At 39.4% G+C, this 24,271-nt stretch overlaps 4 protein-coding genes across 4 annotated transcripts in view; 3 read left to right on the top strand and 1 right to left on the bottom strand.

Moving 5' to 3' along the window:
* The window catches only part of LOC128732946 (papilin), a 227,571-nt gene that overhangs the window by 96,621 nt on the left and 106,679 nt on the right, over positions 1-24,271 (bottom strand). The gene's annotated exons all lie outside the window — the stretch shown is intronic.
* Positions 975-1,555, top strand: LOC128732997 (cuticle protein-like). Its single transcript, XM_053826519.1, has 2 exons — positions 975-986; positions 1,046-1,555. The coding sequence occupies exons 1-2, from the start codon at positions 975-977 to the stop codon at positions 1,553-1,555; spliced, it is 522 nt and encodes a 173-aa protein (XP_053682494.1).
* LOC128732988 (cuticle protein-like) lies at positions 10,333-10,945 on the top strand. The gene is made up of 2 exons (XM_053826507.1): positions 10,333-10,344; positions 10,415-10,945. Exons 1-2 carry the CDS (start codon positions 10,333-10,335, stop codon positions 10,943-10,945), a joined length of 543 nt encoding a protein of 180 aa, XP_053682482.1.
* Positions 19,068-19,923, top strand: LOC128745605 (cuticle protein-like). The gene is made up of 2 exons (XM_053842683.1): positions 19,068-19,097; positions 19,183-19,923. The coding sequence occupies exons 1-2, from the start codon at positions 19,086-19,088 to the stop codon at positions 19,921-19,923; spliced, it is 753 nt and encodes a 250-aa protein (XP_053698658.1). The 5' UTR covers positions 19,068-19,085.

The following is a 24,271-nucleotide window of genomic DNA, read 5'->3' as shown; positions in this document are numbered from 1 at the left end:
CCGATGTTGATGATTTTGCTTTGCTTATATTTAATCCTTCATTAAACATATAAATTTAACAGGTTTGCAGGCAAGAGATATGAAAGTTTGAACACATACACTCGACAGATAGGCAAACAGAAAGACACTTGAGGATTCTCACGCGTGCGGTGTGGCCTGTTTTCTTCCTCTCTATGGCACGCTACGACTTTCCCGCGAAATCCCTACAGCCAGTACCTCAATGCAAACAAGTTATTCATCTAGTTTTATTATTTGTTTTCCCAACAAATTTACATACATACACGGATGAAGTGTGGTAGCTCGACTTCATCGAGCAGAAAATCTCTGTGAAACAAACAGCTGCTCCTCCCACACGGTTGAGTTGGTGAAGAAAATCACACCTGGCATAATGGCAATTCATATCATATGACACAGTTTAAATAGAAGCTTAGCTTGACTGTCAGACATACAGCTGAGATAAAGTGTCAGTCATTTTGAAGTGTCCTTTTGACGGACACCCTAACGTTTATAAGACACAATGATTCAATGCTATAGTTGAGGTAGGTTCTTCCCTGGAACTCCTTTCACTTTCACCGAAGCAGATTAAAACTGCCTTTAACGACTAACTGGTCGAACTCCCCCGGTGGAGTATCAGCAGCGAAAAACCGTAGCAAAACGTAACAAGCAACAGCATTTTTTTGGCTGGCCGAATGAACTTGAACAGCCCGGCAACAGACAGTAAATTTTCAAAACCAGAACTCACTCGACCACTTCAACATACATAGGTTAAACTGAATTGCCAAGGTTCTTCTGGAATGGGTCCAGAACTGCAACGGGTGGAGCACTTTCACTGGTGCAACGTCCGAGAATAATATAGTTCAAGATCACTGTTAATCATTTTGAGTATAAATTCGACTCGGAGGTTTCATTGCAGTACAGTTTGATCATTTGTTTTGTTCTGTGAACAACTAAACTTCTTTAGTCGCAGTCGTAAAATGGCATTCAAGGTGATAATAATTATAATATAAGAGACATTGAGGCATGAAAAAATCTTGCTTTTTTACAGTTCCTGACTTTCTGCGCCCTGGTGGCAGTCGCTCGTGCCGGTGTCATCTCTGCGCCTCTTTCCTATGCGGCTCCACTCCAAACCAAGACTCTCGTAGCGGCTCCACTCGCCAAAACTGTTGTCGCTGCTGACGAGTACGACCCACATCCGCAGTACTCGTTCTCCTACGTAATCGCCGACTCCCTGACCGGCGACCAGAAGTCGCAGCAGGAGTCCCGTGACGGTGACCTGGTTCGCGGATCCTATTCCCTCGTTGAACCGGACGGTACCAAGCGCATCGTTGAGTACACCGCCGATGACCACAACGGATTCAATGCGATCGTTCACCGGGAACCGCTGGCCGTCAAGAGTGCCATAGTCGCTCAACCGGCTATTGCTCCGCTAGCTACCAAGACCATCCTTGCCCAGCCGGCACTGAAATCTTACGTCGCTCCACTGGCCACCAAGACTGTCATCGCTCAGCCAGCACTGCATGGATATGCTGCCCCGGCCGCTCTGTATCATCACTAGATTGCCTAACACCACGCCAGGAACTGTTGCACAAGCCTTCCCTTTGTTTTTTTATTTATGTATTTTATCTGTTAAGACTGAGTCCATATTAAATCGCATTATTTAAGGTCTGAAAAAAATCTTTCTTGTTTTTGATTTCAGAAGTTGTTCTGATCAAGTTCTCAGAACAGACTTGACCATGAAAGAATCTCAGTACGCAGAGATGTGCTCCATACTTTATATTATAGAGCTCTAAACGGCCAAACAGAATGCTGCGTCAACGCATCCGTCAGCGTCAATTTGACAGTAAACCCATGGGAAAACTGTCAGAATAACGCTGACGGACGCGTTGACGCAGCATTCTGTTTGGCCCTTAACTCTGTTGATACCAAAACGTCAAGCAAATTGTTCATGAATGCACTCATTCATATTCTTGAACATAAAAGAATTCTGAAAGGATCAGTGTACCAATACAGTAAAGCCGCATTTATATATATCAGATGTTAACATTTTCAAAGTTTCACTGAATCAGGATGATAAATCTATTTTCGATTTGAATTTTCCGCAACTGTTAAAAGTGTATCTCTGGTTTGATTCAGAGTCTCACTTTTCGTTTCGCCTACTGAAAGATGTTAACTTTAGACCATGTCGACTGTTAGCTGCGTAATTTTTACAGTGCTTTTTGGGCCTTTTCATTTTTTTACGGAATTTAGAATTTGCTTTTTCAATTCGCTCTGACGTTTCGACTATTTATTTTAGTTTTTTACTCAAGGATAAAGTTGTCTCAGTTCTTCGTTAAAAACCTTTAATTAAACATTCTTAAAATCAAGCATTTTTATCGAAGAATTGAGACAACTCTACCCTTGAAAATGACTAAAATAAATAGTCGAAACGTCGGAGCGAATTGAAAAACCCAGTTCTAAATTCCGCAAAAGACCGAAAAAGTCAAAAATTACCTAGTATATGAGCACTGCAGTAGTATAATCAGTAAAACATTATGCCGGCAATCGAAAGAACGTGGGTGCGAGCCCACCTGCCATTGCACAACTCAATATATTTCTGGCCTATCCACCTTTTCGCGTGCTTAATGGCGGATAGTGGGCGCAACTTTTGGAAAATGTTTCAATGCTTTTGGCAACTTTGCTAACGTACGCTTGACAGTTTTGCAAGGGGAAAATGTCAACTTGACGTGAGCAGAGTTGCCAAAAGCATGTTATTTTTTCCGATAGTTGTACCCACAAGCCGTAAAACCCTCTCAGCAAACCACAAATCGTATAATAATGTGTGAAAATCACCTTAAATATCGCTAAACAAACTCGAAATTGTACATAAAGCTTAATAAAGCGCACCCTAGTTTACATTTATTCGTACAAAATGATAGTAACTGATTCACATACGATTTTCGTCACAGAATTGTATAGCATTATGGAACTAATCATGCTGAGTCGAATTTCATCGTATACAAATACTTATGAATGTGAATTATTTTCATATAATTTGCAGTACGTATATCGCCTCCAAAACAGTACGCATATGCTGGTTTCGCGCGTCGAATGCGATTTTTCTAGATAGATATCGGTACGTAGATCATATTTGTTACTTTGATATACGTACGAAAATGTTAGCTGGGCTATAAATGTATATCTTTATAGGGCTTTAACTAGCCGCCATTAGGCACGCGAAAAGGTCGATATATTGAAATTTTCTAGTTCACCTAATGTTATCATTCTTAGCACCAGATACTTCCTCACTTACCAAAAAAAGTATCTGAACATTGCCATGAAAAAGAATTTGACCTAGTATCAGCGACTGTGCAATGCATTTCCCACAGCCCTGAACAGGGGTGACATTGCGATTCTCGTTTCGAGTGGTTTTGGTTCGTTTCGACCATGTTAAACGAATGGGCGAAACGAACCAAAATCGCTCGAAACGAGAATCGCAATGTCACCCCAGGAAAGTGCACCAGAACTACGATACAGATCATGAAGAACTAGAACAACTATTTCAAATTAATACCACGCGCAAGTTTTATTAGCACCTATTTCGTAAAGAATATACACCGAAGCCTAATATGTGTTGGTACAAGAAGTGGGAACTGCTGACAAACGAGCGCGAGATGGAGGTCATTTGGAACCAGCTCGACGATGAGCGTTTCAATGGTGACGGTAAGTTCACTTGGGAGTACCCACAAGCGATAATTAGGCTTCAGCTTCCGATCTTGAAGAGATCCACCGGAAAACACTTCTGGCAAAATGACAAGAAGGCACCAGCAACGGTATTGGTTAATTTCCAGAATTTCGGAGAAAGAGGATCTACCGAAGGAATGGAAGGATGTAAGGTGTGACATGTGGTTTGTCCTAGCTACAAAAAGGGCGATCGGCTCGATTTCTGTAATTACTACGGCTATTACGTTGATAAACGCCGCCTGCAAGGATACTACGTTGTACATCCCCAATAGCAAGAAATTTTGTAGAACAATATCTGATGGGTTTTATGGGACTCGCGCTACTTTCAAATTTTCACACTAAGATAAATTTTCCAGAAATATCGGAAGTACAACGTGCCCACGCATCATATTTTCATGCATTTCAGAGCAGCATACGATACAGTCAAACACGAAGAGCTATAGCAGGTAATGCACGACAATGGTTTTCCGGATTAACTCACGCGGTTCATTAAAGTTACCCTGGAGCGAGTGCTACATGCGTCTTACAGGGCCTCATGCCGTTTCGAATCGCGCACAGGGTTGCGGCAAGGGGGATGGCAGCCCAGTATATTATTTAATATCGCCAATAAAGGTATGAAGGCTAGAAGGATTTGGTTAAACAGCAATACGTCGAAAACCAAATATATAGTGGGGAACAGCTTAGCAGAAAATACCATTCGCTCCCCACATACAGTGGCTATTGACGGCGAACTTGAAATGGTTGATTAGTTTATATATTTGGGATCTCTGGTCACTGCCGACAATAACACGACTAAAGAGGATCAATGACTCAAGTTGTAAATCGTGCCTATTTCGTCCTTCGCAAGACGTTTCAATGGGGTGCATCCCATTAGGTATACGGACGTTAAGGCATAACCCAAGTAACAAATCGTAAGCCACTTGGTTTTACTTGAATTTTATAAAGGTTTTATTGCGGTATTAGTCATTACCTTTGGTTTTATTGTGGTATTGCGCAATACCAAGAGGAGTAGACGCTAACAGCTAGCTATAAAACCATAATAAAACTGTTAATAAAGCAAATTTATTGTGGTTGCTTATATTACCACGGTAAAACTTGTTGGCTGCACCCCGTCTCTTATAAAATTACCGTAAATGTGGCGTAGCAATACAAAATGGCGCACCAATCTAAATTGATCTGATTGCGGTTGCTTGTTAAACCGCAAGAAATCTGTATAGTTCTGTAAAGTTATCTAGAGCTATTAAAACGGTAACACCCTGACCAAACAGTTTTTTTCCTGCTATTATGAAGAATACTAAAGTTCAACACCAAAATCATTTTTTTATGCGAGGCCATATTGCCATATTCTAGTATTTTTTTTAGCTTGCAAACAAAAATTCATCAGAGCAAAGCGTTTTGCAGAAAGAAAGTTATTATCAATCGGCTCTCCTGTCACTGGAAGCAACTAAAATGATTTTGCCAGAAATTGTGATTGACTAACTGAATATATTTATCGTATCGTTGGAACAACCAGTTTTCGAAAGTTATCAAATTTCAAAGACGCGTTGATTTTATCCACCTATCAATATATCAATATGCACGATAAAATTTAATGCGCACATGCTGCAAAAGAACTAAGACTGCTCAAAATTCATTATTTATTCTTTGAGATATATTATTATGGTGGCTAAAAACCAAATCTAAAATCGAATGATCTGACAGCAAAACTTTAACTTTTTTGCTCACGGATGTATTTTTTAGTTGACAAAGCTGGCTGAAAAGCTTAATTAAATTATGCCGGTGGCTGTCAAACAGCGAAAGCTTAATCGGTTTTATTGCTGCTTTCAACAGAACGTGATACGACTACTTGAGCTTATAATCTGATTCTTATAGAGGTTATGAAAACATTCTGAACAGTGGGCCACTTGGTCAGAAAGCAGTTTTAAAGCGGTCATTAAAAAGTTCTGGTGGAGCTCATAGTTTTATTAGCGGTTTTATGAAATTGGTCACGAAAACCACTATACGAACGTAATAAAACTTGAAATTGTTACTTGGGAATAGACGTTAGGCATAAATACATAAAACATAATGGACGTTAGGCATAATGTGCGGAAAGCATAATCTGTTTTGCCTTTGGACTCCGTGCCAACGTACATAGCGATCGAAAGTGTTTGGTTGTTTTGTTTTGGTTAAAGACTCACTGTTTGGTTATGTTATCGGGTGCCTCTCGTTGGAACTCAACTCAGGATAATCCCGCTTCCGACAACGGGTCGCCGGAAACGTTGGCTGCTGACACGATGATAGCTCTCACAGCTTAAAATAAACGTAACTCATTTACGTTTAAGAGTAAAAAAGAAGTATCAATCACCTATACACTACTATTTGTACTACAAATAATTAGCAAAATAATAAAACAAGCTAGGGGTCAGTCCCGGCGTAGTGGTTAGCATTCACGCCTTTCACGCCGACCCGGGTTCAAATCCCAACCCCACAGAGGTCACGAATGACCCAAGCTGGTTAAAGTGACTATAATCTAATAAAAAAACGATAAGCTGCAGAACATGTTTATCACAGAGCAACGTGTTTTTCTGAGACTAAGTTACCAGAATCTTAGGAAATGCTTATTTTCTTTCATTTCTAGATATTTTTCTAAAACGCAAAATTATTCATTAGGACTTTTGTGACTCGACCATATATAATTCCGACCTGCTATATTCGGCCAAATTCAGCCATTTGAATTTCAGCTATTTGTTATTCGGCCGGCAACACACGCCGAGTCGCCGGCAATGATCGAAACCTCCCGCTTAGGCGCGTCCGGTAGAAATCGAACAAAAATCTGGAAGCGAAAAACTTTTTCTGCCAGACATTCTGCCGGATTTCTGGCCGCCGTCACCCGTGAAAACTAGCAGAAATAATACATCCGATTCGGGCAGAAATTTCCCTTTACGGTTTTTCTGCCGGATTACTCTTAGATTTCTGTCAGAGGTTTCGAATAAAAATCCGTTTTATGCCGATTCAGCTTTCCCTCCTTTTTGGAGGGTAGCAGCAAGAAGCGTGCAACAAACAGGTTAACAATTAAATTATACCTTTGTCATGTTCCCTATTATTCTCTTACCTTTTGCCCGAAACTGCAAAACTGATGAACCACTTTTCTACTGCCTCAAAGTGTCACATTTGACATAAAGAGATTCGAGCGAAAAATGAAGACTGGTTCTGTTCGATTTCTGCCAGGCATCCGACTTTTTCGTAAGCGGGCTGCGGCAGTCTTACCCTGAATCATCTAAGTCTAAAAATCGAAATATATTTTATGGAATTATGCTAAAAATTCGTCACTCTAAATTTTCTTTCCGCCAAATGGTCTCTCATGTTTATGCCAATGTTTAAAGAGCAAACCACGTTAGGCCAAACAGCATTAAACCAAATGTATTTATGTTAAATGGGCGGCTCCCGGTTCTCACTGGGGAGCGACCAAGTGCCGATTCATAGGAAATCGAAATTTTCTAAATTATGCACATCATCCATTACGTCTATCGTCCATTATACCTACTGTACATTACGCCTATCATTCTTTATACCTATCATCCATTATGCCTAACGTCCATTATGTTTAATATCTGTAGGCCTATAAAGTTCGTATGACTAAGGGTACCGCCAGAGTGCAAGCGACCTCTGATGCGACGCGGCTTTTCTAGCTGTACCGTGGACCCCCGTTCGTTTGACCGCTTTTAATCTGAACACTTTTTAATTTGCACCCCGTTGGTTTGCACAACGTGCAAATTAAAAATGGTTCAAATGTCATTCTCAACATGACATCATTTGCTTATGCAGACAATGCGCATAAACGCGATTTGTTTGTCCTGGTATAGCGTGTTTAATCTGTTTCACATTGCGTTTTCCCAACGATTATGATAGAAATCCGATCGGAGAATGAAATATTCGCTGCTTCCAACTTCCTACTGAATCAAACCACCAAAACAATAACAAAGAGTAGGGCGACCAGATCACACAAGTTCCAGCATATGTAGAGTTGCCAGTTGTTCAAATTAAAAACTAACCCCGTTAGTTTGCATGAGGAATCGTTCAAACGAACGGGGGTCCACTGTACTTATACGCGCAGCCCTTTTTCGCCCGAAGTAGAACTGTGCATTTAGCAACATGTGAGCGATGTCGCGTCGCGTCGCTGTACGATCCCATAGACCCCGTACAGAGTAAAAGCGACTGCGATGCGACGTGACTTCGCTCTCATGTTGCTAAATGCACGACAGTTCTGCTTCGGACGAAAAAGGGCAGGTCGCTTGCACTCTGGCGGTACCCTAAGGTACCCGTTTCAATTAAAGAGCATACGCCAACACAGAAAATTGATGATGACAAAACGCTAATCATACTGATATTCTATTACGGACTCGAGATTGTACTTTTGATTACGGAAGATATAAAGCCTGGTTAAAAGTAAATTTGGACGCCTCTTGTGCGTCACCAGCCCGGCCCTCGTGGTAGGAACTGGAACCATTTGACATAACTTTGTTTACATATTTACGAAAGGCAACTGATGTAAGTTTCTTCAAAATATTCCACCACGTTGCGGAGCAGTACAGAGTGGAATTCGAACGAGGTAAAAAAATCTAGCACAAATATTTGGAAAATCCATCGGTGGTTCGGATCAAGGTAGGCGAAAATGCTAAAAAGGCCAAAATCAACAGGTTATAAGGAGAAACTAGCTGTGGCGGCAAAGAATTTTAATGAAAACTCACTTGAAGCAGAATTTGGAAGCCAAGCAGCGTGCTAGGCGTTTTAACGAGCAAGTTTTGACGAAATTCAACGGGTGTATTTTGATGGATGAAAAAGCCCACGTGAAAATGGATTTCAAGCAACTTCTCGGTTAAAAATTTTACATTGTAACTGGGCGTAATGATGTGTCAGGCAAGTATAAGTCCGTATTCACTGATAAATTCATACCTAAATAAATCTGGCATGGAATATGTAGCGGTGAACTGAAAACTGAGCTTTTCATTACTGCTTGAAGAAACGGATATGTGCGGATATTGTCATTCATTCGTAAACATAAGCGTAACGTTATATTCTGGCCTGAGCTGTCACTACTGCAAAGTGTTGGTCGAGTGTTATGCAGCTAATGATGTCGATTTCGTGCCAGAAGTGATGAACCCTCCAAGTTGTTAAACAACAACTTCGGCGAAACGAGGGGACAGTCAAACTCAACAGTACGTTCGAAGTGGAAGAAACATGCTGATTCAGTCGCATCTTCAACCGTGCAGGGATTAAAGTTCTATTAAGAAAAATGTTCGAGATTTTATCAGAAATCAGGCATTATTATATATAGGTTGATAAAATCATTATCTGTACATTATAGAAAGGTATATACAACGCAATAATAACGTGGCAATTCTACTAAATTAACACTAACATATTGTAAAATTTAACCTGTTCCATAATAAGTCACATTTAACGACTATCAACTCACTCAAAATGAATTTATCGGTAATGTAGTATAATGCAATTCGTAAAAATAATTAAATTATTTACCAATAAATCAGCGAAAAGTGGTAAAACTGCTAACACATTCAAGGAAAGTGTTTTAAACAATGGTAATCTTCCAACATAACAGTTTATTTCGAATGCGTTTTATTCTCTAGGAACATCGCCTTGACAGAAGAACCGAAAATCTGACACTTGCGGCATCAGTAGCCGCCGACATGACCGTGGAATGCGGATGGTAACACCGTCCGGTTTGCTAGTTTTTTCGGCGTCTCTCTACATCGTTTGCGTGCGTGCGTGTATTTTGTCCACTTCGGAAACATTAAACTAGTTAATCACATGTCAGTCAGCAAAAACCTGTTACTAAAAACGTTTATATGGGAGTATTCGATTTTATTGGTTCGGAATAGCCGATCGTTGCGAATGACGAAACTTGGAGAATGGTAAAAAATTAAATAACTAGAGCGAAAAAGGTTCACAGTATCAGGATAAAATAATTACAATACATATAATAAAAAATGCACCATTGTGACATTTCTGCTTTACGCTTTTATTTCCACGCACGACTACCTCTCCTTATCGATCGTATATTAGTATCCAAATCCAATCGACAAATCCGTCCCCAAGGACGTCAATCATGTAGGTGGACTGTTGGCTAAATTTAAATTAGACCATTGCAAGATTGCAAGTGCGTGTCTCGCAACGTCAGATATAGTATTTTGTTAAAAAATAAATAAATGATGCAACAAATTCTAATCTTGATTGGCAACGATGCATCAAAGGATTGCACACAAAAAAATAATTGTTGCATCAGATCCCAGCGAAGAACGATTCTGTTGAGGTTGCCTTCGTTTTGAAAAACTAGTCTGCAGCGCCGAGTTCATTGCACAAGTTCACTTTCATCGTACACGAGTATTTGGTTCACATGGTGGTGAGCACACGAGACGCCAGGGTTGTCCAATGTGAACCGTTTTCAACTCCTAACACAGGGCAGCCAGTGAGGCGACAAATCTGTTTACCTCGTGCGTTTTCGGATTACCGGCTAACAAGTCACTATAAAACGCCCGAAATTATTTCGTTCCAGCACAGTTCGAATAGTTTCATCGCCTAGTCAACAGTTTTACTACTTACTAAGTAACAATGGCATTCAAGGTATGTACTCTAATTACAAGTAATTGGTAGTTTCGACAAGAAATAAGGTGTTCTATTTGATGTTTTCCAGTTCGTGACCTTCCTCGCTATGGTAGCCGTGGCTCGTGCCGGAGTCCTGACTGCTCCAGCTCTGTCCTACGCTGCAGCCCCAGCGCTATCCTACGCTGCTCCATTGGCTTATGCCGCTCCAGTTACTAAGACCCTGCTCGCAGCTCCGTTAGCCAAGACCGTCGTTGCTGATGAATACGACCCGAACCCGCAATACTCTTTCTCCTATGGAATTTCCGATGCTCTGACCGGTGATCAGAAGTCCCAGCAGGAGTCCCGCAGCGGAGATGTCGTCCAGGGTTCGTACTCCGTTGTTGATCCAGACGGTCTGAAGCGTACCGTCGACTACACCGCCGATCCACACAACGGATTCAACGCAGTTGTTCGTCGTGAACCCCTCGCGGTGAAAGCCGTTGTTGCCGCTGCCCCGGTGGTCACCAAGACCGTCCTTGCCCAGCCCGCTTATGCTTCCTATGCCGCACCTCTTGCCACCAAGACCGTGCTGGCACAGCCTGCCTACGCTGCTTATGCTGCTCCTGCTCTGTACCATTAAAAACGTATGCCAATGGTTCTATTAACAATTATTGTTTGTTGAATTATTATTTATTAGAACGTGCAATGAGACTGGAATAGATTGAAATTTTCAAAACTTAAATAATAGTATGGTTCATAATTTATATCACGATATCCTGCGTATTATATCTTGGGAGGTAAAACAATCGTTTCAAACTTCGATCATTCTCGATAAGAATTTGAGAATAAGAATTGAACATTCTGGAAGTACGGAGCTGTTATGTTAAGGACAGGACCACTGTAACGTGCATCCAAATTTACAAGTCAACAAGGGTGCTCGAAACTGTCCCACAATTCAAATTCTGACCAAAAAAATCAGCGTAAAATATTTTTCGCGGTTATTGTCCCTTGCAGTAATTTTACGAGTCCTACGATAATTCATATTTTAATAATAATTATCCTGTACTTACCAATTACATTGTAACTCTGCTGGTCAAGCAAGAAGGGGGGGGGGGCAATAACGAAAAACTGATGGTTCAAATTGTAAAATTGTAAACATGTGTGGGACACGCAGAAAATAACCACGCTAATAATTTTCGCGTGGGAGTCTAAACAGGTGCAATCTCCGCAATATTTGAGTCGCAAATGTCAATAATTTAAGTGAACGAATAAAATATTGGCAGTCCATTGAATCCCGGCGCCATTCCTCAGTAATTATCTATGCACAGAAAACTATGAACAAAATAATCCGGGTATTTTTCCAATTGGGTACAAACAACTATAAAATTCGTACTTATGACCCAAGTTTTTTTCATCGAATTATGTTGTTATTTCAAAATGAAGTAAGAAACTAAATTCACTCAAATTTCCAAACAAATTTGGATTTAAATGAAAGATTAACCGACATTTGTGCTTCATTTGAAGATACAAGTATGATCAATCTTTATCGCATTTGATTTTGAGGTCTAGTATTTGGTTGTATTTTGAGGAAATAACCAGTTCGTGATATGTTTGAGATTTGACCTAAAGTTTTCAAGGGCGCCTACCCTCGACATCCGTCGCCGAGCTTTCATCACTCGGCTTTCATCATTGTTTTTCCAATTGATGGAGGGACGGTAGGGGAAAGTAATGAAAATTTTTTGGGAAAGAAGGGGAAAGAGTGGAAAGGAAGGCGGGGGGGGGGGTAATAGATAGCTACGCTTAACAAGTTGTCGTTGTGACTCCTGTCTTTTGTCTAATGCTCGAAGGTGCATGGTACCCCCCCCCCCCCTTCCTTTCCACTTTTTCCCCTCCTTTCCCAAAAAATTTTCATTAGTTTCCCCTACCGTCCCTCCACCAATTGTAAAAACAGTCGTTTCAAAAAATATAATATTAATGCCTGACCGCATTTCAAGGTCAAAGACTAAAACACGAGTTTGGACAATTTGTTTTTCCGTCTTTCATCTTTCATTGTTTGTTGTTTGGTTTTTTCGATTTTTGTTTTTAATTTTTCGTTATGTACTGTACTCTGTCACCTGTTGCTGTCGTCTTTGTGTTGCTTTTTCGGTAACTTTTCGCTCAGTCGAAAATGATGTTTCTCAGTCATTTTCGTTTTCTGAGATTTCTACATCGTTTATTTGCCACTTTTTAACGATTTGTTTTCATCTGTGTCTTTTTTCACCATTTATAGCAAATTTTTGGTATTTCTAGTTGCTGTTACGCCGCACCTGTTTTACATTTTCCTTCGTTTTATATTGTCTTTTTTTGATATTTTCACAGCTTTCTTAGTGTTTTTCAGCGTTTTTTAATTGCCTTTCGATTTTTTTAACGTAGGAATACGTCTTCCAGAAAGGTAGGGTGTGATTCCAAAAAATGTAGCTCAAAAAGTGGTCAGACAGACGCTCACTTTTCTATATTTTTGCACCAATCGATCTGAAAATATTCTACGCGTCGACTAAAATAGAGAACGCTATTAATTCTTAAGTGCGTACTACTGAAAAACTGTGAATAATGAAGCTCTGCAGTGCACTGGTCAACTAGAGATCCTCGCTTCGTGATTGGTTGGATAAAACATCATTGAAATTTTAACGCATTTTTAGAAAATAATGACAGAATCCTCTCGTCCCAACAGACCGAAATTTTTTTACGACCAATAAACATCCCAAGTAACAATTCCGAGTTTTATTACGTTCGTATAGTGGTTTTCATGACCAATTTCATAAAACCGCCAATAAAACTATGAGCTCTACCAGAACTTTCTGATGACCGCTATAAAACTGCTTTCTGACCAACTGGCCCACTCCTCAGAATGTTTTCATAACCGCTATAAGAATCAAGCTATAAGCTCAAGTAGCCGTATCACGCTCTGCTCAAAGCAGCAATAAAACCGGTTAAGCTTTCGCTGCTTGACAGCCATTGCCATAATTTAAAAAAGCTTTTCGCTTTTCGCATTTCGCTTTTCGTATTTCGCTTTTCGCTTTTCTGGTAAAAGCTAAATAAGTTCACTAGCTTTGTCAATTTGAAAATATATCTGTGAAAAGAAAAGTTTACTGACATATCATTCTGAACGATTTGGTTTATACCGACCAGAATAAAATATCCCATCAGCGGTTCCCAAATGGGGGTTCGCGAACCCCCAGGGGTTCGCCAAAACTTTAGTTCGCTGCAGAATAGTATAGGGAAATCCGTCAGGGGGTACGCGAACCGAAAAAAGGTTGGGAACCACTGCCATAGAATATTTATTGAATTTTAGGCAATTTCATTGGCTTGCAGCATGTGCGCGTTTAATTTCATCGTGCATATTGATATGATAGGTCGATAAAAACAGTGCGCCACTGAAATTTTGCAATTTTCGAAAACTGGTTGTTTTAACAAATTGAAAATATTCAGTTAGTCAATCTCAATTTCTAGCAAAATCATTTTAGTTGCTTCCTCTGACAGGAAAACCGATTGATAATGACCTTCTTTCTGCAAAATACTTTGCTTTGATGAATTGTTGTTTGCGAGCTAAAACAAAATACTAGAATATGGCAATATGGCTTCGCATAAAAAAATGATTTTGGTGTAGAACTTTGGTATTCGTCATAATAGCAGCAAAAAAACTGTTTGGTCAGGGTGTTACCATTTTAATAGCTCTATAAAGCTAACAGATTTATTGCGGTTTGACAAGTAACCGCGATAAGATCAGTTTGGATTGGTGCGCCAGTTTGTATTGATACGCCATACGTATGGTAGGTTTGCAAGAGACGTGGTGCAGCCAACAAGTTTTAACGTGGTAATAAAAGCAACCACAATAAATTTGCTTTATTAACAGTTTTATTATGGTTTTCTAGCTAGCTATAAGTGTGTTTGGACTCGTTTCCGCTTGGTATTGCGCAATACCACAATAAAACCAGAGGTAATGATTAATACCGCAATAAAACCTTTATAAAATTCAACTAAAACCAAGTGGCTTTAGAATTGTTACTTGGGATAGGTCAAATGACTGCCAAAAAAAGTAATAAGGTTCCCACGTCCCAACAATATCTCTTAGTCCTGCGATAAACTTAGACCAATTTGATGTCTGTGCTGGGGAATTTTTGATTCCTGTAAGGTAATAGGACAACAGTAGTTTGTGTTTTTGATTTTGTTAAATTGTGTCCAATGGTACATTCTCGCCAGAGCAACCATGAAATGAAGCGCGTGGTATCCCAACAAACACCGAAGCTGAATTAAAATGCTACTTATTTGGTCACAGCTGATTTAACTCTGAATACAGGTAGTAGACGCTGAATAAATTTAAGCAAAGACCTCTGTATTGTATAAGTGATTAAGCAGCCAACGAATGCGCTGTAAATCAGCTGCTTCACATAATAGTGTCACAAACAGATTAGGCGCATCTTCAACCTCTCCACAACCCGTCAATATTCTCAATAATTGTGCTATAAACGATTTGTCATCTTAATAAACAGCCCTCCCACGACACATTTATGCGCTGATTAAGTATTTTAGCATCCATTATTATTCAGCCATAGCTGAATCGAATAAAATTTATGTAAACAATTCTACTATACTTATTCAGCCGAAATTGGAGAACTTATACAACCTATTTCGCTTGAGGTAGAAAAAACACTTGTTAAGCAATTATATCGCTCTTTATATAACCTCTGTGCGCCTTGTTTCCAGCTTTGCGTAAATTGGTTATTTAAAACGCGCAAAAGCCTCTATTAAGCTCCATTGCAGCTTCGAAAGCAGCTATTAGCAAGCCCGAAGCTTGATAAAATCCCCAAATTTACATGTTTAAGAGCTGAAAAAAGTTTTTTATTTCTAAAACTAAACCATAGTTCTGCCTCAGGTAGAATAAATTCAGCTATAAAAGCGTTTGATCAGCCTGAAATTGTTGCTTGGGTAGCTGCTTTCAAAGCTGCAATGGAGATTAATAGAGGCTATTGCGTGTTTTTAAATAACCAATTTGCGCAATTCTGTCAATTCTATTTTTAGAACGAGCAATAGTTTTGCAATGCTCTTTCAGTCGCTTAATCAACGTCTCATCAACCTTTAGGCAGCCAAAAATAATCTATTTTTAAATTTCAAAAATAGAACGCGTCATATTTATTTTGCTTTGGCGTCATAAGCAGCTATATTTTAAATTTCGAAAAACTTGAATTCGTATTTGCAAGCTAATTAAAAATGCATGTCGTCATCTTTCGGGAACAGCATGAGCAATTGCTGTTTACGAGTTGGTTTCAGGCGATCCAAACTGCATAAAGTAAGTACTCAAATGGTGTTTGACCAAGCGAAGTTTAAGCTACTTTAAGTTTTTCCAAACCAGCTTTCCTCCAAAGCTGATAAACAAGCTTAATAGCGAATTTTTCTGCTAAACAATCCGATTCTAAACAGTCATAAACATAGAACCGTTTTACGGTTGCTTAAAGGTGTTAAAGTGGCTTTATAAACCAGTAGACGCTTTCATTAAGCTCACAGCTTTCAAACTGCTTTAAAGCTGCTTAAGGGTGTTAAAGTGGCTTTACAAACTAATACGAAGCTTTCATTCGGTTCACAACACACATACTGTCAGATCATACAGTTTCGCAATTCGACTGGCAGCAGAAATATTTGTCAGTTATCGACATTATCGACTGCTTTAAGTGTAAAGATATTTTCACTGTCTGTTCTGCAGATGCAGATGAAGCGGATCATACGATGAGTGCTTATGGATCAGAAGATGGCGGTTCAATTCCCGAAAGATGACGACATGCAATTTTAATTAGCTTGCATATACGAATTCAAGTTATTCAAAATTTAAAACAAAGCATACGCGCCAAAGCAAAATAAATATGACGCGTTCTATTCTTTTTTAAATTTAAAAATAGATTATTTGTTGACTGCATAAAGGTTGATAAGACGTTGATTAAGCGACTGAAAAAGCATTGCAAAACTATTTCTCGTTCTAAAAATAGAATTGACAGAATTGCGCAAATTGGTTATTTAAAAACACGCAAAAGCCTCTCTTAAGCTCCATTACAGCTTTGAAAGCAGTTACCCAAGTAACAATTCCAGGCTGATCAAACGTTTTTTAGCTGAATTTATTCAACTTGTGGCTGAACTATGGTTTAGTATTAGAAATAAAAACCTTTTTTCAGCTCTTAAACATCTAAGTCAAGCTTCGGGCTTGCTAATTGCTGCTTTGAAGCTGTAATGTAGCTTAATAGAGGCTTTGCGCGTTTTTAAATAACCAATTTGCGCAAAGCTGGAAATAAAGCGCATAAAGGCGATATAACTGCTTAACAAGGGTTTTTCCGAGTCGAATAAAATAGGTTGTATAAGTTCTCCAATTTCAGCTGAATAAGTATTGTACAGTTGTTTATATAAATTTTATTCGTTGGATATTCAGCTATGGCTGAATAATTATGGCTGCTAAAATGTTTATTCAGCGGATAAATGTTTCTTGGGATGCTTAAAATAACGGGTGGCAACTAAAATTTTGAAGTTTTTTTCTCAAGCTGACAAAAAAAGACAAAGATACTTGAAGAAGATCTGATTTACCGAAATTAAAGATACATTATCCATTGTTGAAATTAAATTAGTGTACATTTGAAAACGGTCCGTAAATGCAGCACATATTAAAACAAATATTGACAACCATCGTGCAATTATATAAAACAAAATTCGCTAGTTGCCTCATTCGTGTAATTAGCGAACGAGTGATATACTGGGCTGTAAACAGCGAGTTTAGAAGATGTAAGTACCCAGTGATCGATATGTTTTCTCCTCCGCTGGGTTTACTATAAACGTTTATTATTTGTTTTGCTGAAAAGCAGTAGAAAAAGTTAGTTCATTTATGTGCTCTAAATACTATCAATTTTTTTCTAGCTCATAGGAACACATCTATAGTCATTCCACAATCATGGGTCACATACAATTATAGGTCATTTTAACTTTAACTGCCGATTAATGCAAGAATTTTATACTAATTGATTGACGAAATTATTACTCATAAGTTGCACTAATTTTTTTTTTTAATCTCGTTTATTTGATTTTGCTCGTTCGTGTTAACTTAAAGGAGCCGTACGTTTTTAATAAAAATAGTATAGCACAGTAAGCACTGCTTACAACTAATGTCAGAAGGTATGATCGATACACCCGAGTTACTGGGGTTAGTAGGTCTAAGTTGCACTAATAATTTGATCAATTATTAAGTGATATTTGACCAGAAACTAGGAGCTGAAGCTAAAATGACCCGCAATTGTGTGTGACCCATGATTGTGGACTAACTGCACATCACATTCAGACCTTTCAAAGCACTGGAAGCTACGCAGATCGCTATTTCAAGGCTAGTCACTGAAAATGCGTTGTGGCTGCAGCTTGATTGAATACATGACGGACAATATATCAAAACGGAGCATCGTATTTTCATATTATTGTCATCATATATTTTTCCTCTTTCGTCAACTTTTCATCTCACTTTCACCATCTCTTCATCGCTTTTTCGTCACCTTTTCATCCTATTTTCATTATTTTCTCGCCGTCTCTTTGTTGTCTTTTCTTAGTATATTAGTCACTATTTCATTGCCTTTGTGCTGTGTTTTCTGTTCAACAACTTTTATTTACCGCGTTAAAAGAGGAAAGCTAAATAATTCAAATAGAACAAGAATTCTAGCTACTTGGCTACGACTTCATTCGCTTGACATTAGTAAAGGATTTTAAAGTTCTATCGCAGTACTAAAATAGTTAACAACCGTTAAAATATGTAAAGAAATTGAAACGAAAATGCGTTGACCTAATTGTAGAATTAACATAAATCTTCCAATTCATTCATTATTCATAAGAGTGAACGATTATTATTTACTCTTTTCTATTCTGTTCGTTTCTTTCTCTCAGAAGAACCCTAAAAAAGTTTCATGCCTGCTTCTTAAGAATAAAATTACTTTTAGAGATGGATGGAGTAGGATGGAGCGACACTTAATTGACACAGCCACGTAGCCAGAGGTGGGGGCCAGGAGCCCTACCTTGGCTCCTAATACATTATATGCATATCTTACTGCTTATAAATATAATACATCACAATACATTTAATGTATTGTAGTTATAAACGCAAAAATATGCATATAAAACAGTTAAAATCAAAATTGGGCCCCCGGGCCCCCCCTTCTGGCTACGTGGCTGAATTGACACGCTGCTACTTGTGATTTTCAACCCTGTTCTGTAATCATTTATCATCTTCAGAAATGTCAAATTTTAGACAAAACAACTGAAGGTGCATTTAAGATGATGCAATAACGCGGCGATACTTACTAAGCTGCATCACTTTGCCTAGCTGTACCGCGCAACGGTCTGATTTTAACGTACATACTCCACAAGCTTACGACAAACTTCGCTTTTTTCCCTCCACTTCAGCCCGATTCGGCTGAGTTTCATTAACCGTAAAATTATTGCATCAGACTCGGAACGGCAGAATGGTTCTGCCGAAGTTTATTAACTTCGCGCTGGCTTCTGGTTGGGACGACTTACTGGTCGGTCGAGGATAGTCAAGTTCAAGTCGGCCCAAGTTCACTTTCACGTTTCACGTGCTGAGGATGTGACGGGCCGGCTGATATTGCAAATATATTTTTGCACTATTTTCGATTACCAGTTGGTGGTATAAAATGACTGCAATGTTTGCTATTCTGCACAGTTCGAATAGTTTCATTGCTCAAGTAACTACAAGTGTATCTTTGATAAAAATGGCATTCAAGGTACGAATCGTGCTTGCGATCTAATGTTTGATTAGTGAGATATCGATTCAATTGTGCAAATTAACGTTTTCAAATTGTTTTACAGTTTGTGACCTTCCTCGCTTTGGTGGCTGTTGCTCGTGCTGGTGTCATTTCAAGCCCAGCCCTGTCCTACGCCGCTGCCCCAGCGCTGTCCTATGCTGCTCCAGCACAACTGGCTTACTCTGCTCCAATTGCTAAGACCATCTCTTATGCTGCCCCAGTAACCAAGACCTTGATTGCCGCACCAATCGCCAAGACCATCGTTGCCGATGAGTACGATCCAAACCCACAGTACTCGTTCTCCTATGGCGTTTCCGATGGCCTGACCGGTGACCAGAAGTCCCAGCAGGAAAGCCGCAACGGAGATGTCGTCCAGGGCTCGTACTCTCTCGTGGACGCTGACGGTCTGAAGCGCACCGTTGACTACACAGCCGATCCACATAACGGATTCAACGCACAGGTTCGTCGTGAGCCACTCGCAGTGAAAGCTCTTGTAGCCCAGCCTGCTTTAGCCACCAAGACCATTTTGGCTCCTCAACCAGCTCTGGCCACCTATGCCGCCCCATTGGCATCGAAGACCATCATTGCTCAACCCGCCCTGGCCACCAGGACCCTGATTTCGCAGCCTGCCTTCGCTTCCTACTCCGCACCGTTGGCCACTAAGACCATCCTGGCTCAGCCCGCATTAGCCGCTGCCCCTCTGGCCACCAGAACCATTATTTCGCAGCCTGCCATCGCCTCTTACTCTGCGCCATTGGCCGGCAAAGCCTATCTGGCCCAGCCAGCATATTCCCAGTGGCAATAAGTGCATGACTAATTCGGTTATCACTGCATGTTTTGTTAAACCATTTACCACCTGTAATTACCACCTAAATCAAGACTTTCAATAGATGATAAAATCATCCAAACAGTGTGCGTTAAATTGATTTGATGTGTATCCGAAATTCTAAGCCAATCTTGGCATGGTCGTTGTTTTCAAAACAGAAAAAAATTAATGTTCTAAAAAAAAACATTTTTCGAAACACAATGTGCCAGTGCAGTAAGGAGCAGTGAAACTTCATTTTCGACTAAATGAATTTAACTCCGTTTTTTGGTAATAAACCATGGTGGCAATATTCGGAAGTCAAAAATCATTTGAGAAGAGGCCAAAAACAAAACGAATTAATGAACAGCTTGTGTAAAATATCTAGAGGAAAATCGCGCTTGAAAGATCAGAGATATAAAAGGGAAAACGGATTGATTGGATATTTCGTGTCTTTTAATTAAAACAAATGCAATAAAATAGTTAATTACCACTCGATGACTGAAAAATCGATAGTTCCATTTTTCAAAACCTATTGCTAGAAATAGCAGCAATGAACATTTTTCCATTGGAGAATGTCATTGAAGAGCACGTTCAGTGAACCAAACTACAAATTCCAGTCCAAAAAAGAGAACAAAAAACAAGGCATTCCAATGCCGTCAGTGCATCAAGAGCCCCTCTGTAAATCGAATAATACTTCGCTGTTCTTTCCCTTCTGAAAATAAAACCTTAAAATCTAGCTGCATCGTTTATTGTGACCCTAAACCAAAAAATAAGGGCCACTTTCCTCTTAAACACGATACAGAAAATGCCAAAATAAGCTCTTTTTAAGGTGAAATTAGTCGTCATCGATTCTGCAAATTTCAAAAGCAGTTTTTTTGTTTGAAGCAAAAATTCTGTTCATGAAAATATATTCGCTGTGTTCAGATTGGCAAGAAGAATGCAGTATTTACATTTTTATAACCACAATCCCGCTTTTGGGCCCAAAAACTGCTTCCGAAATTGGGCTCTCCGACGAAAAGTTAATGACTACTAATTCACCGTTAAAACAAACTTTTTAACTTTTTTTCTCAAGGTGCGTGATTTTTTTATTACGTTCGCATCATTTTGTTTGTTAGGTATGTTTAATTTTTGCCTCAAATTGTGTCAGGATTGTATCGTTTCTGTGTCCTCCTGCCGGTACGACGTTCTCTATCATTTTTTAAATGGAACTTGATTTAAAATGGCACACCAATAAATTAAAATATTAGTTTTTCAGTCAAATAAAACTAAAAATCAAACCAATTTTTGTGCCGTTTATGTTACACTAGCTGATTGCCCGATCCTATTCGAGGCCCCTTTGTCTCTCAGCCACTTGTAGGTACATATGTTATTGTAACGGAAATTCTTACAATGCAAGAAACAAAACCCTTTTTCCTAATTTGAATTTGTCTACTCGCATTGTCAACTCCCCCTTAGTCACTTATAAATCTGTCTGCACGGGTAGAAATTTAAACTGCACAATGCGCGAAATGACTCATGATTTCAGGTTTCTAGCTTATGTTTTATGAAAATACACCATGTATAATAATCATGATACCACGAACTTCTTGCAGTACAACACGACGCAAAATCATGAACTTATTATTCATGATTTTGTGCTGCCTGATATGGAAGTTTAGTCATGATTTGACAGCAATTCAAACTTCATGATTTCATGATTGTATTCATGGTAGCGGAATCGAATTTCTTTCCGTGTTGTTTTTGGTAAAAGACAAAGCCTTTTTTACATTTTGAACCTTCCCCTTATGGATAGTCACCCTATCCCCCGCTTTCATAAAACCCTTCTTGTCATTCAGCCACTTGTACAACTGCAACCGATCCAAATGCAAGAGAAATACACTCATTTACCTTGTTAAGGTCTCCCTTTTTTACATCTGTTTGCTCTCTGAAAATGCCTAAAGCACGGAATATGGGCCACCCTCCCAATTTAGATGCATGCATTTTCCTAAATTTACTAACTAGTAGGGATTATCCCATTGTTAAGGCCGAACGAGCGGCAGCGAGTAAGGACAGCATGTAATCAACGTTTGTGCACGTTGAAGGCCATGAATATTTTCGGCCAAATATGTCGTTCGGCCATTCGTATTTCGGGCTTTTGTGATTCGGCCATTCGTGATTCGGCTATTAGATATATAATGCCATTTATTATTTCGGTCATTTGTGTTTCGGGCTTTTGTGATTCGGCCATTCGTGATTCAGCCATTTGTAATTCGGCCATTCGTAGGTAATCCGTTTTATCATTGTAGTAATACACGCCGAAACGGCGATCGTAATAATATTAATTCTACAAGATCTCCAAGGCATTTGTACTTATAGGGGCCGTTTTTCATGGAATTCATTCTTTTCAAATCTCTATATAGAATTTTAATAGTTGTTTCCTGGATATTTAGCGGTGGCCCAACCTATACAATATGACCTGACTTTGACAACATTTTTTGTATATGCGTAACTTTTTTAATTTTAAAGCAACCAATTCAACATTTTCCAGAAATATACCTTATTGTTAGACCTTTGCGATGAAGTTATGGGCGGTTACCAAAAGGTGGCCCAACCATGACGACATTCCCTACATACATACAAACATACAAACTCACGTTCGCTTGGATATGGTACAAATCATCATTTACGTCATTTCTGTGTCATTCCTGTCTTACTTTTGTGCCCATTTATATTTTTGGTGTCATTTTTGAGTATTCTTATTGAATTTTTGTTTTATTTCGAGTCCCGTAATCATTTTTATGTCATTTCTTGTGTTATTCCTTACCATTTTTGAACTTTTTGTATCATTTCTGAAATATTTTTCGAATAGGGTCTGTTTTCAATCGACTGGATTTAATTTGTAATTTGTGATATTCGGGAAAGACAATCTGCAGAATAAATTATCAAGACGAAGAATTAATGCTTTCTATCATGTCGACAAGTTCTTGATGTCAAGGCGTAATATAGTTTCACGGCATGTCACTTGTCTAAACGTCTCGTCGCGAATCTTTGTCCTGATAATTTTCACTGTAGACTACCCTTCTTGAATATAACTAATTGGCTGCCGAACGTCTCTAATTACTTCTTTCTGTTATTTTTGTATCATTTTATTACCATTTTTCTATCATTTTCGTACCACAGAGGTGGCATAAACCGCAGCGCAGACCAAAAGACACACATTCTTAAACAACACAACACTCGCCATGCGGTGTGTGTTCGCCCACAACTTCCCTTCAGTGTCTCTTTTGCTAAACACGCTCTTTCGTGTTTTACGCGCACCAGGAAAAGGCAGTCGCAAACGCAGAGTGATAAATTTGCTGCGTGCTTTACTACACCAAGAGCCGCACTCTGCGCGGCTGGATTGTACACCCTGCGCTGGGTCAGTTGAAGTGGTGTGATTGAAAAAAACATTTTTACTGTTGCGTCGCCTAATCCGTACTAACTTAACATAGACCATATTAGTTGTTCAGTGCAGCGTGTATTTTCACTTTTAAAAGGGCAGAAATCTTGTAAATACAAAACAATTTTTTTGCGTTAATTCCGCACGGAGTGTGGCAAAGGGCAACACCAAGTGCTGTTTGGATGATCACTCACTGGGCGATTTTCACCGAGTGCTGTCGTTCGTTCCCACTCCGCTTTCGCTCGTACGCTGTGTGCATATTAGCTGTAGAGGTGTGTTGCCGAATCGCTCTGTGCGACAAGGCATAATATTGGAACATTGGGCGCATAGTGTGAGCGAATGACAGCCCTGCGTACCAGTTATAGGCCATTATTGCGGCATTTTTTTCAAGCACCAATTTAAGTTTGGTTTAAGTTCCTCTAGTCCCAGGCCCGCCTAGTTAGCTCCGGGGTACGATGCTGGCCTAACAAGCTAGTCGAATCTCGACTGGGCGGTGCCGCTACCGAGTTAATAGGATCTATGCACTAACCACGTAATTTTCCTGTACTCTAATAACCGGCTGCAAAGTCTGTCGATAAAGAAGGGTCAAGTTCTGAAGGACGTTTATACCTATGGCTTTGCTTTACTTTTACGTTCCTCTAGTGGTTTTCTTGACCAATTTCATAAAACTAATGAAACTTTGGGCGTCCTTCCGACCAAGTAGCCCACTCTTTAGAAGGTTTTTGTAACCTCTTTAAGAATCCGGTTATAAGCTCAGGTAATTTTATCACGTTCTGCTGAAAGCAGCAAAACAAAACCGGCTATGCCTTTCGCTACTTAACAGCCACCGTCATAACCATAACTTAATGAAGCTTATCGCGTTTCGCTTCGTTCTATAAATTTTTGTTGCTCTGATGAAGGCTAAATTTCTGAACTTAGAAATCTATACCT

Source organism: Sabethes cyaneus, chromosome 1, assembly GCF_943734655.1.
Source record: "Sabethes cyaneus chromosome 1, idSabCyanKW18_F2, whole genome shotgun sequence".
NCBI classification, from domain to species: Eukaryota; Metazoa; Arthropoda; class Insecta; order Diptera; family Culicidae; genus Sabethes; species Sabethes cyaneus.
The sequence above is the reverse complement of the archived record's forward strand: the minus strand, read 5'-3'. Positions and strand labels throughout refer to the sequence as shown.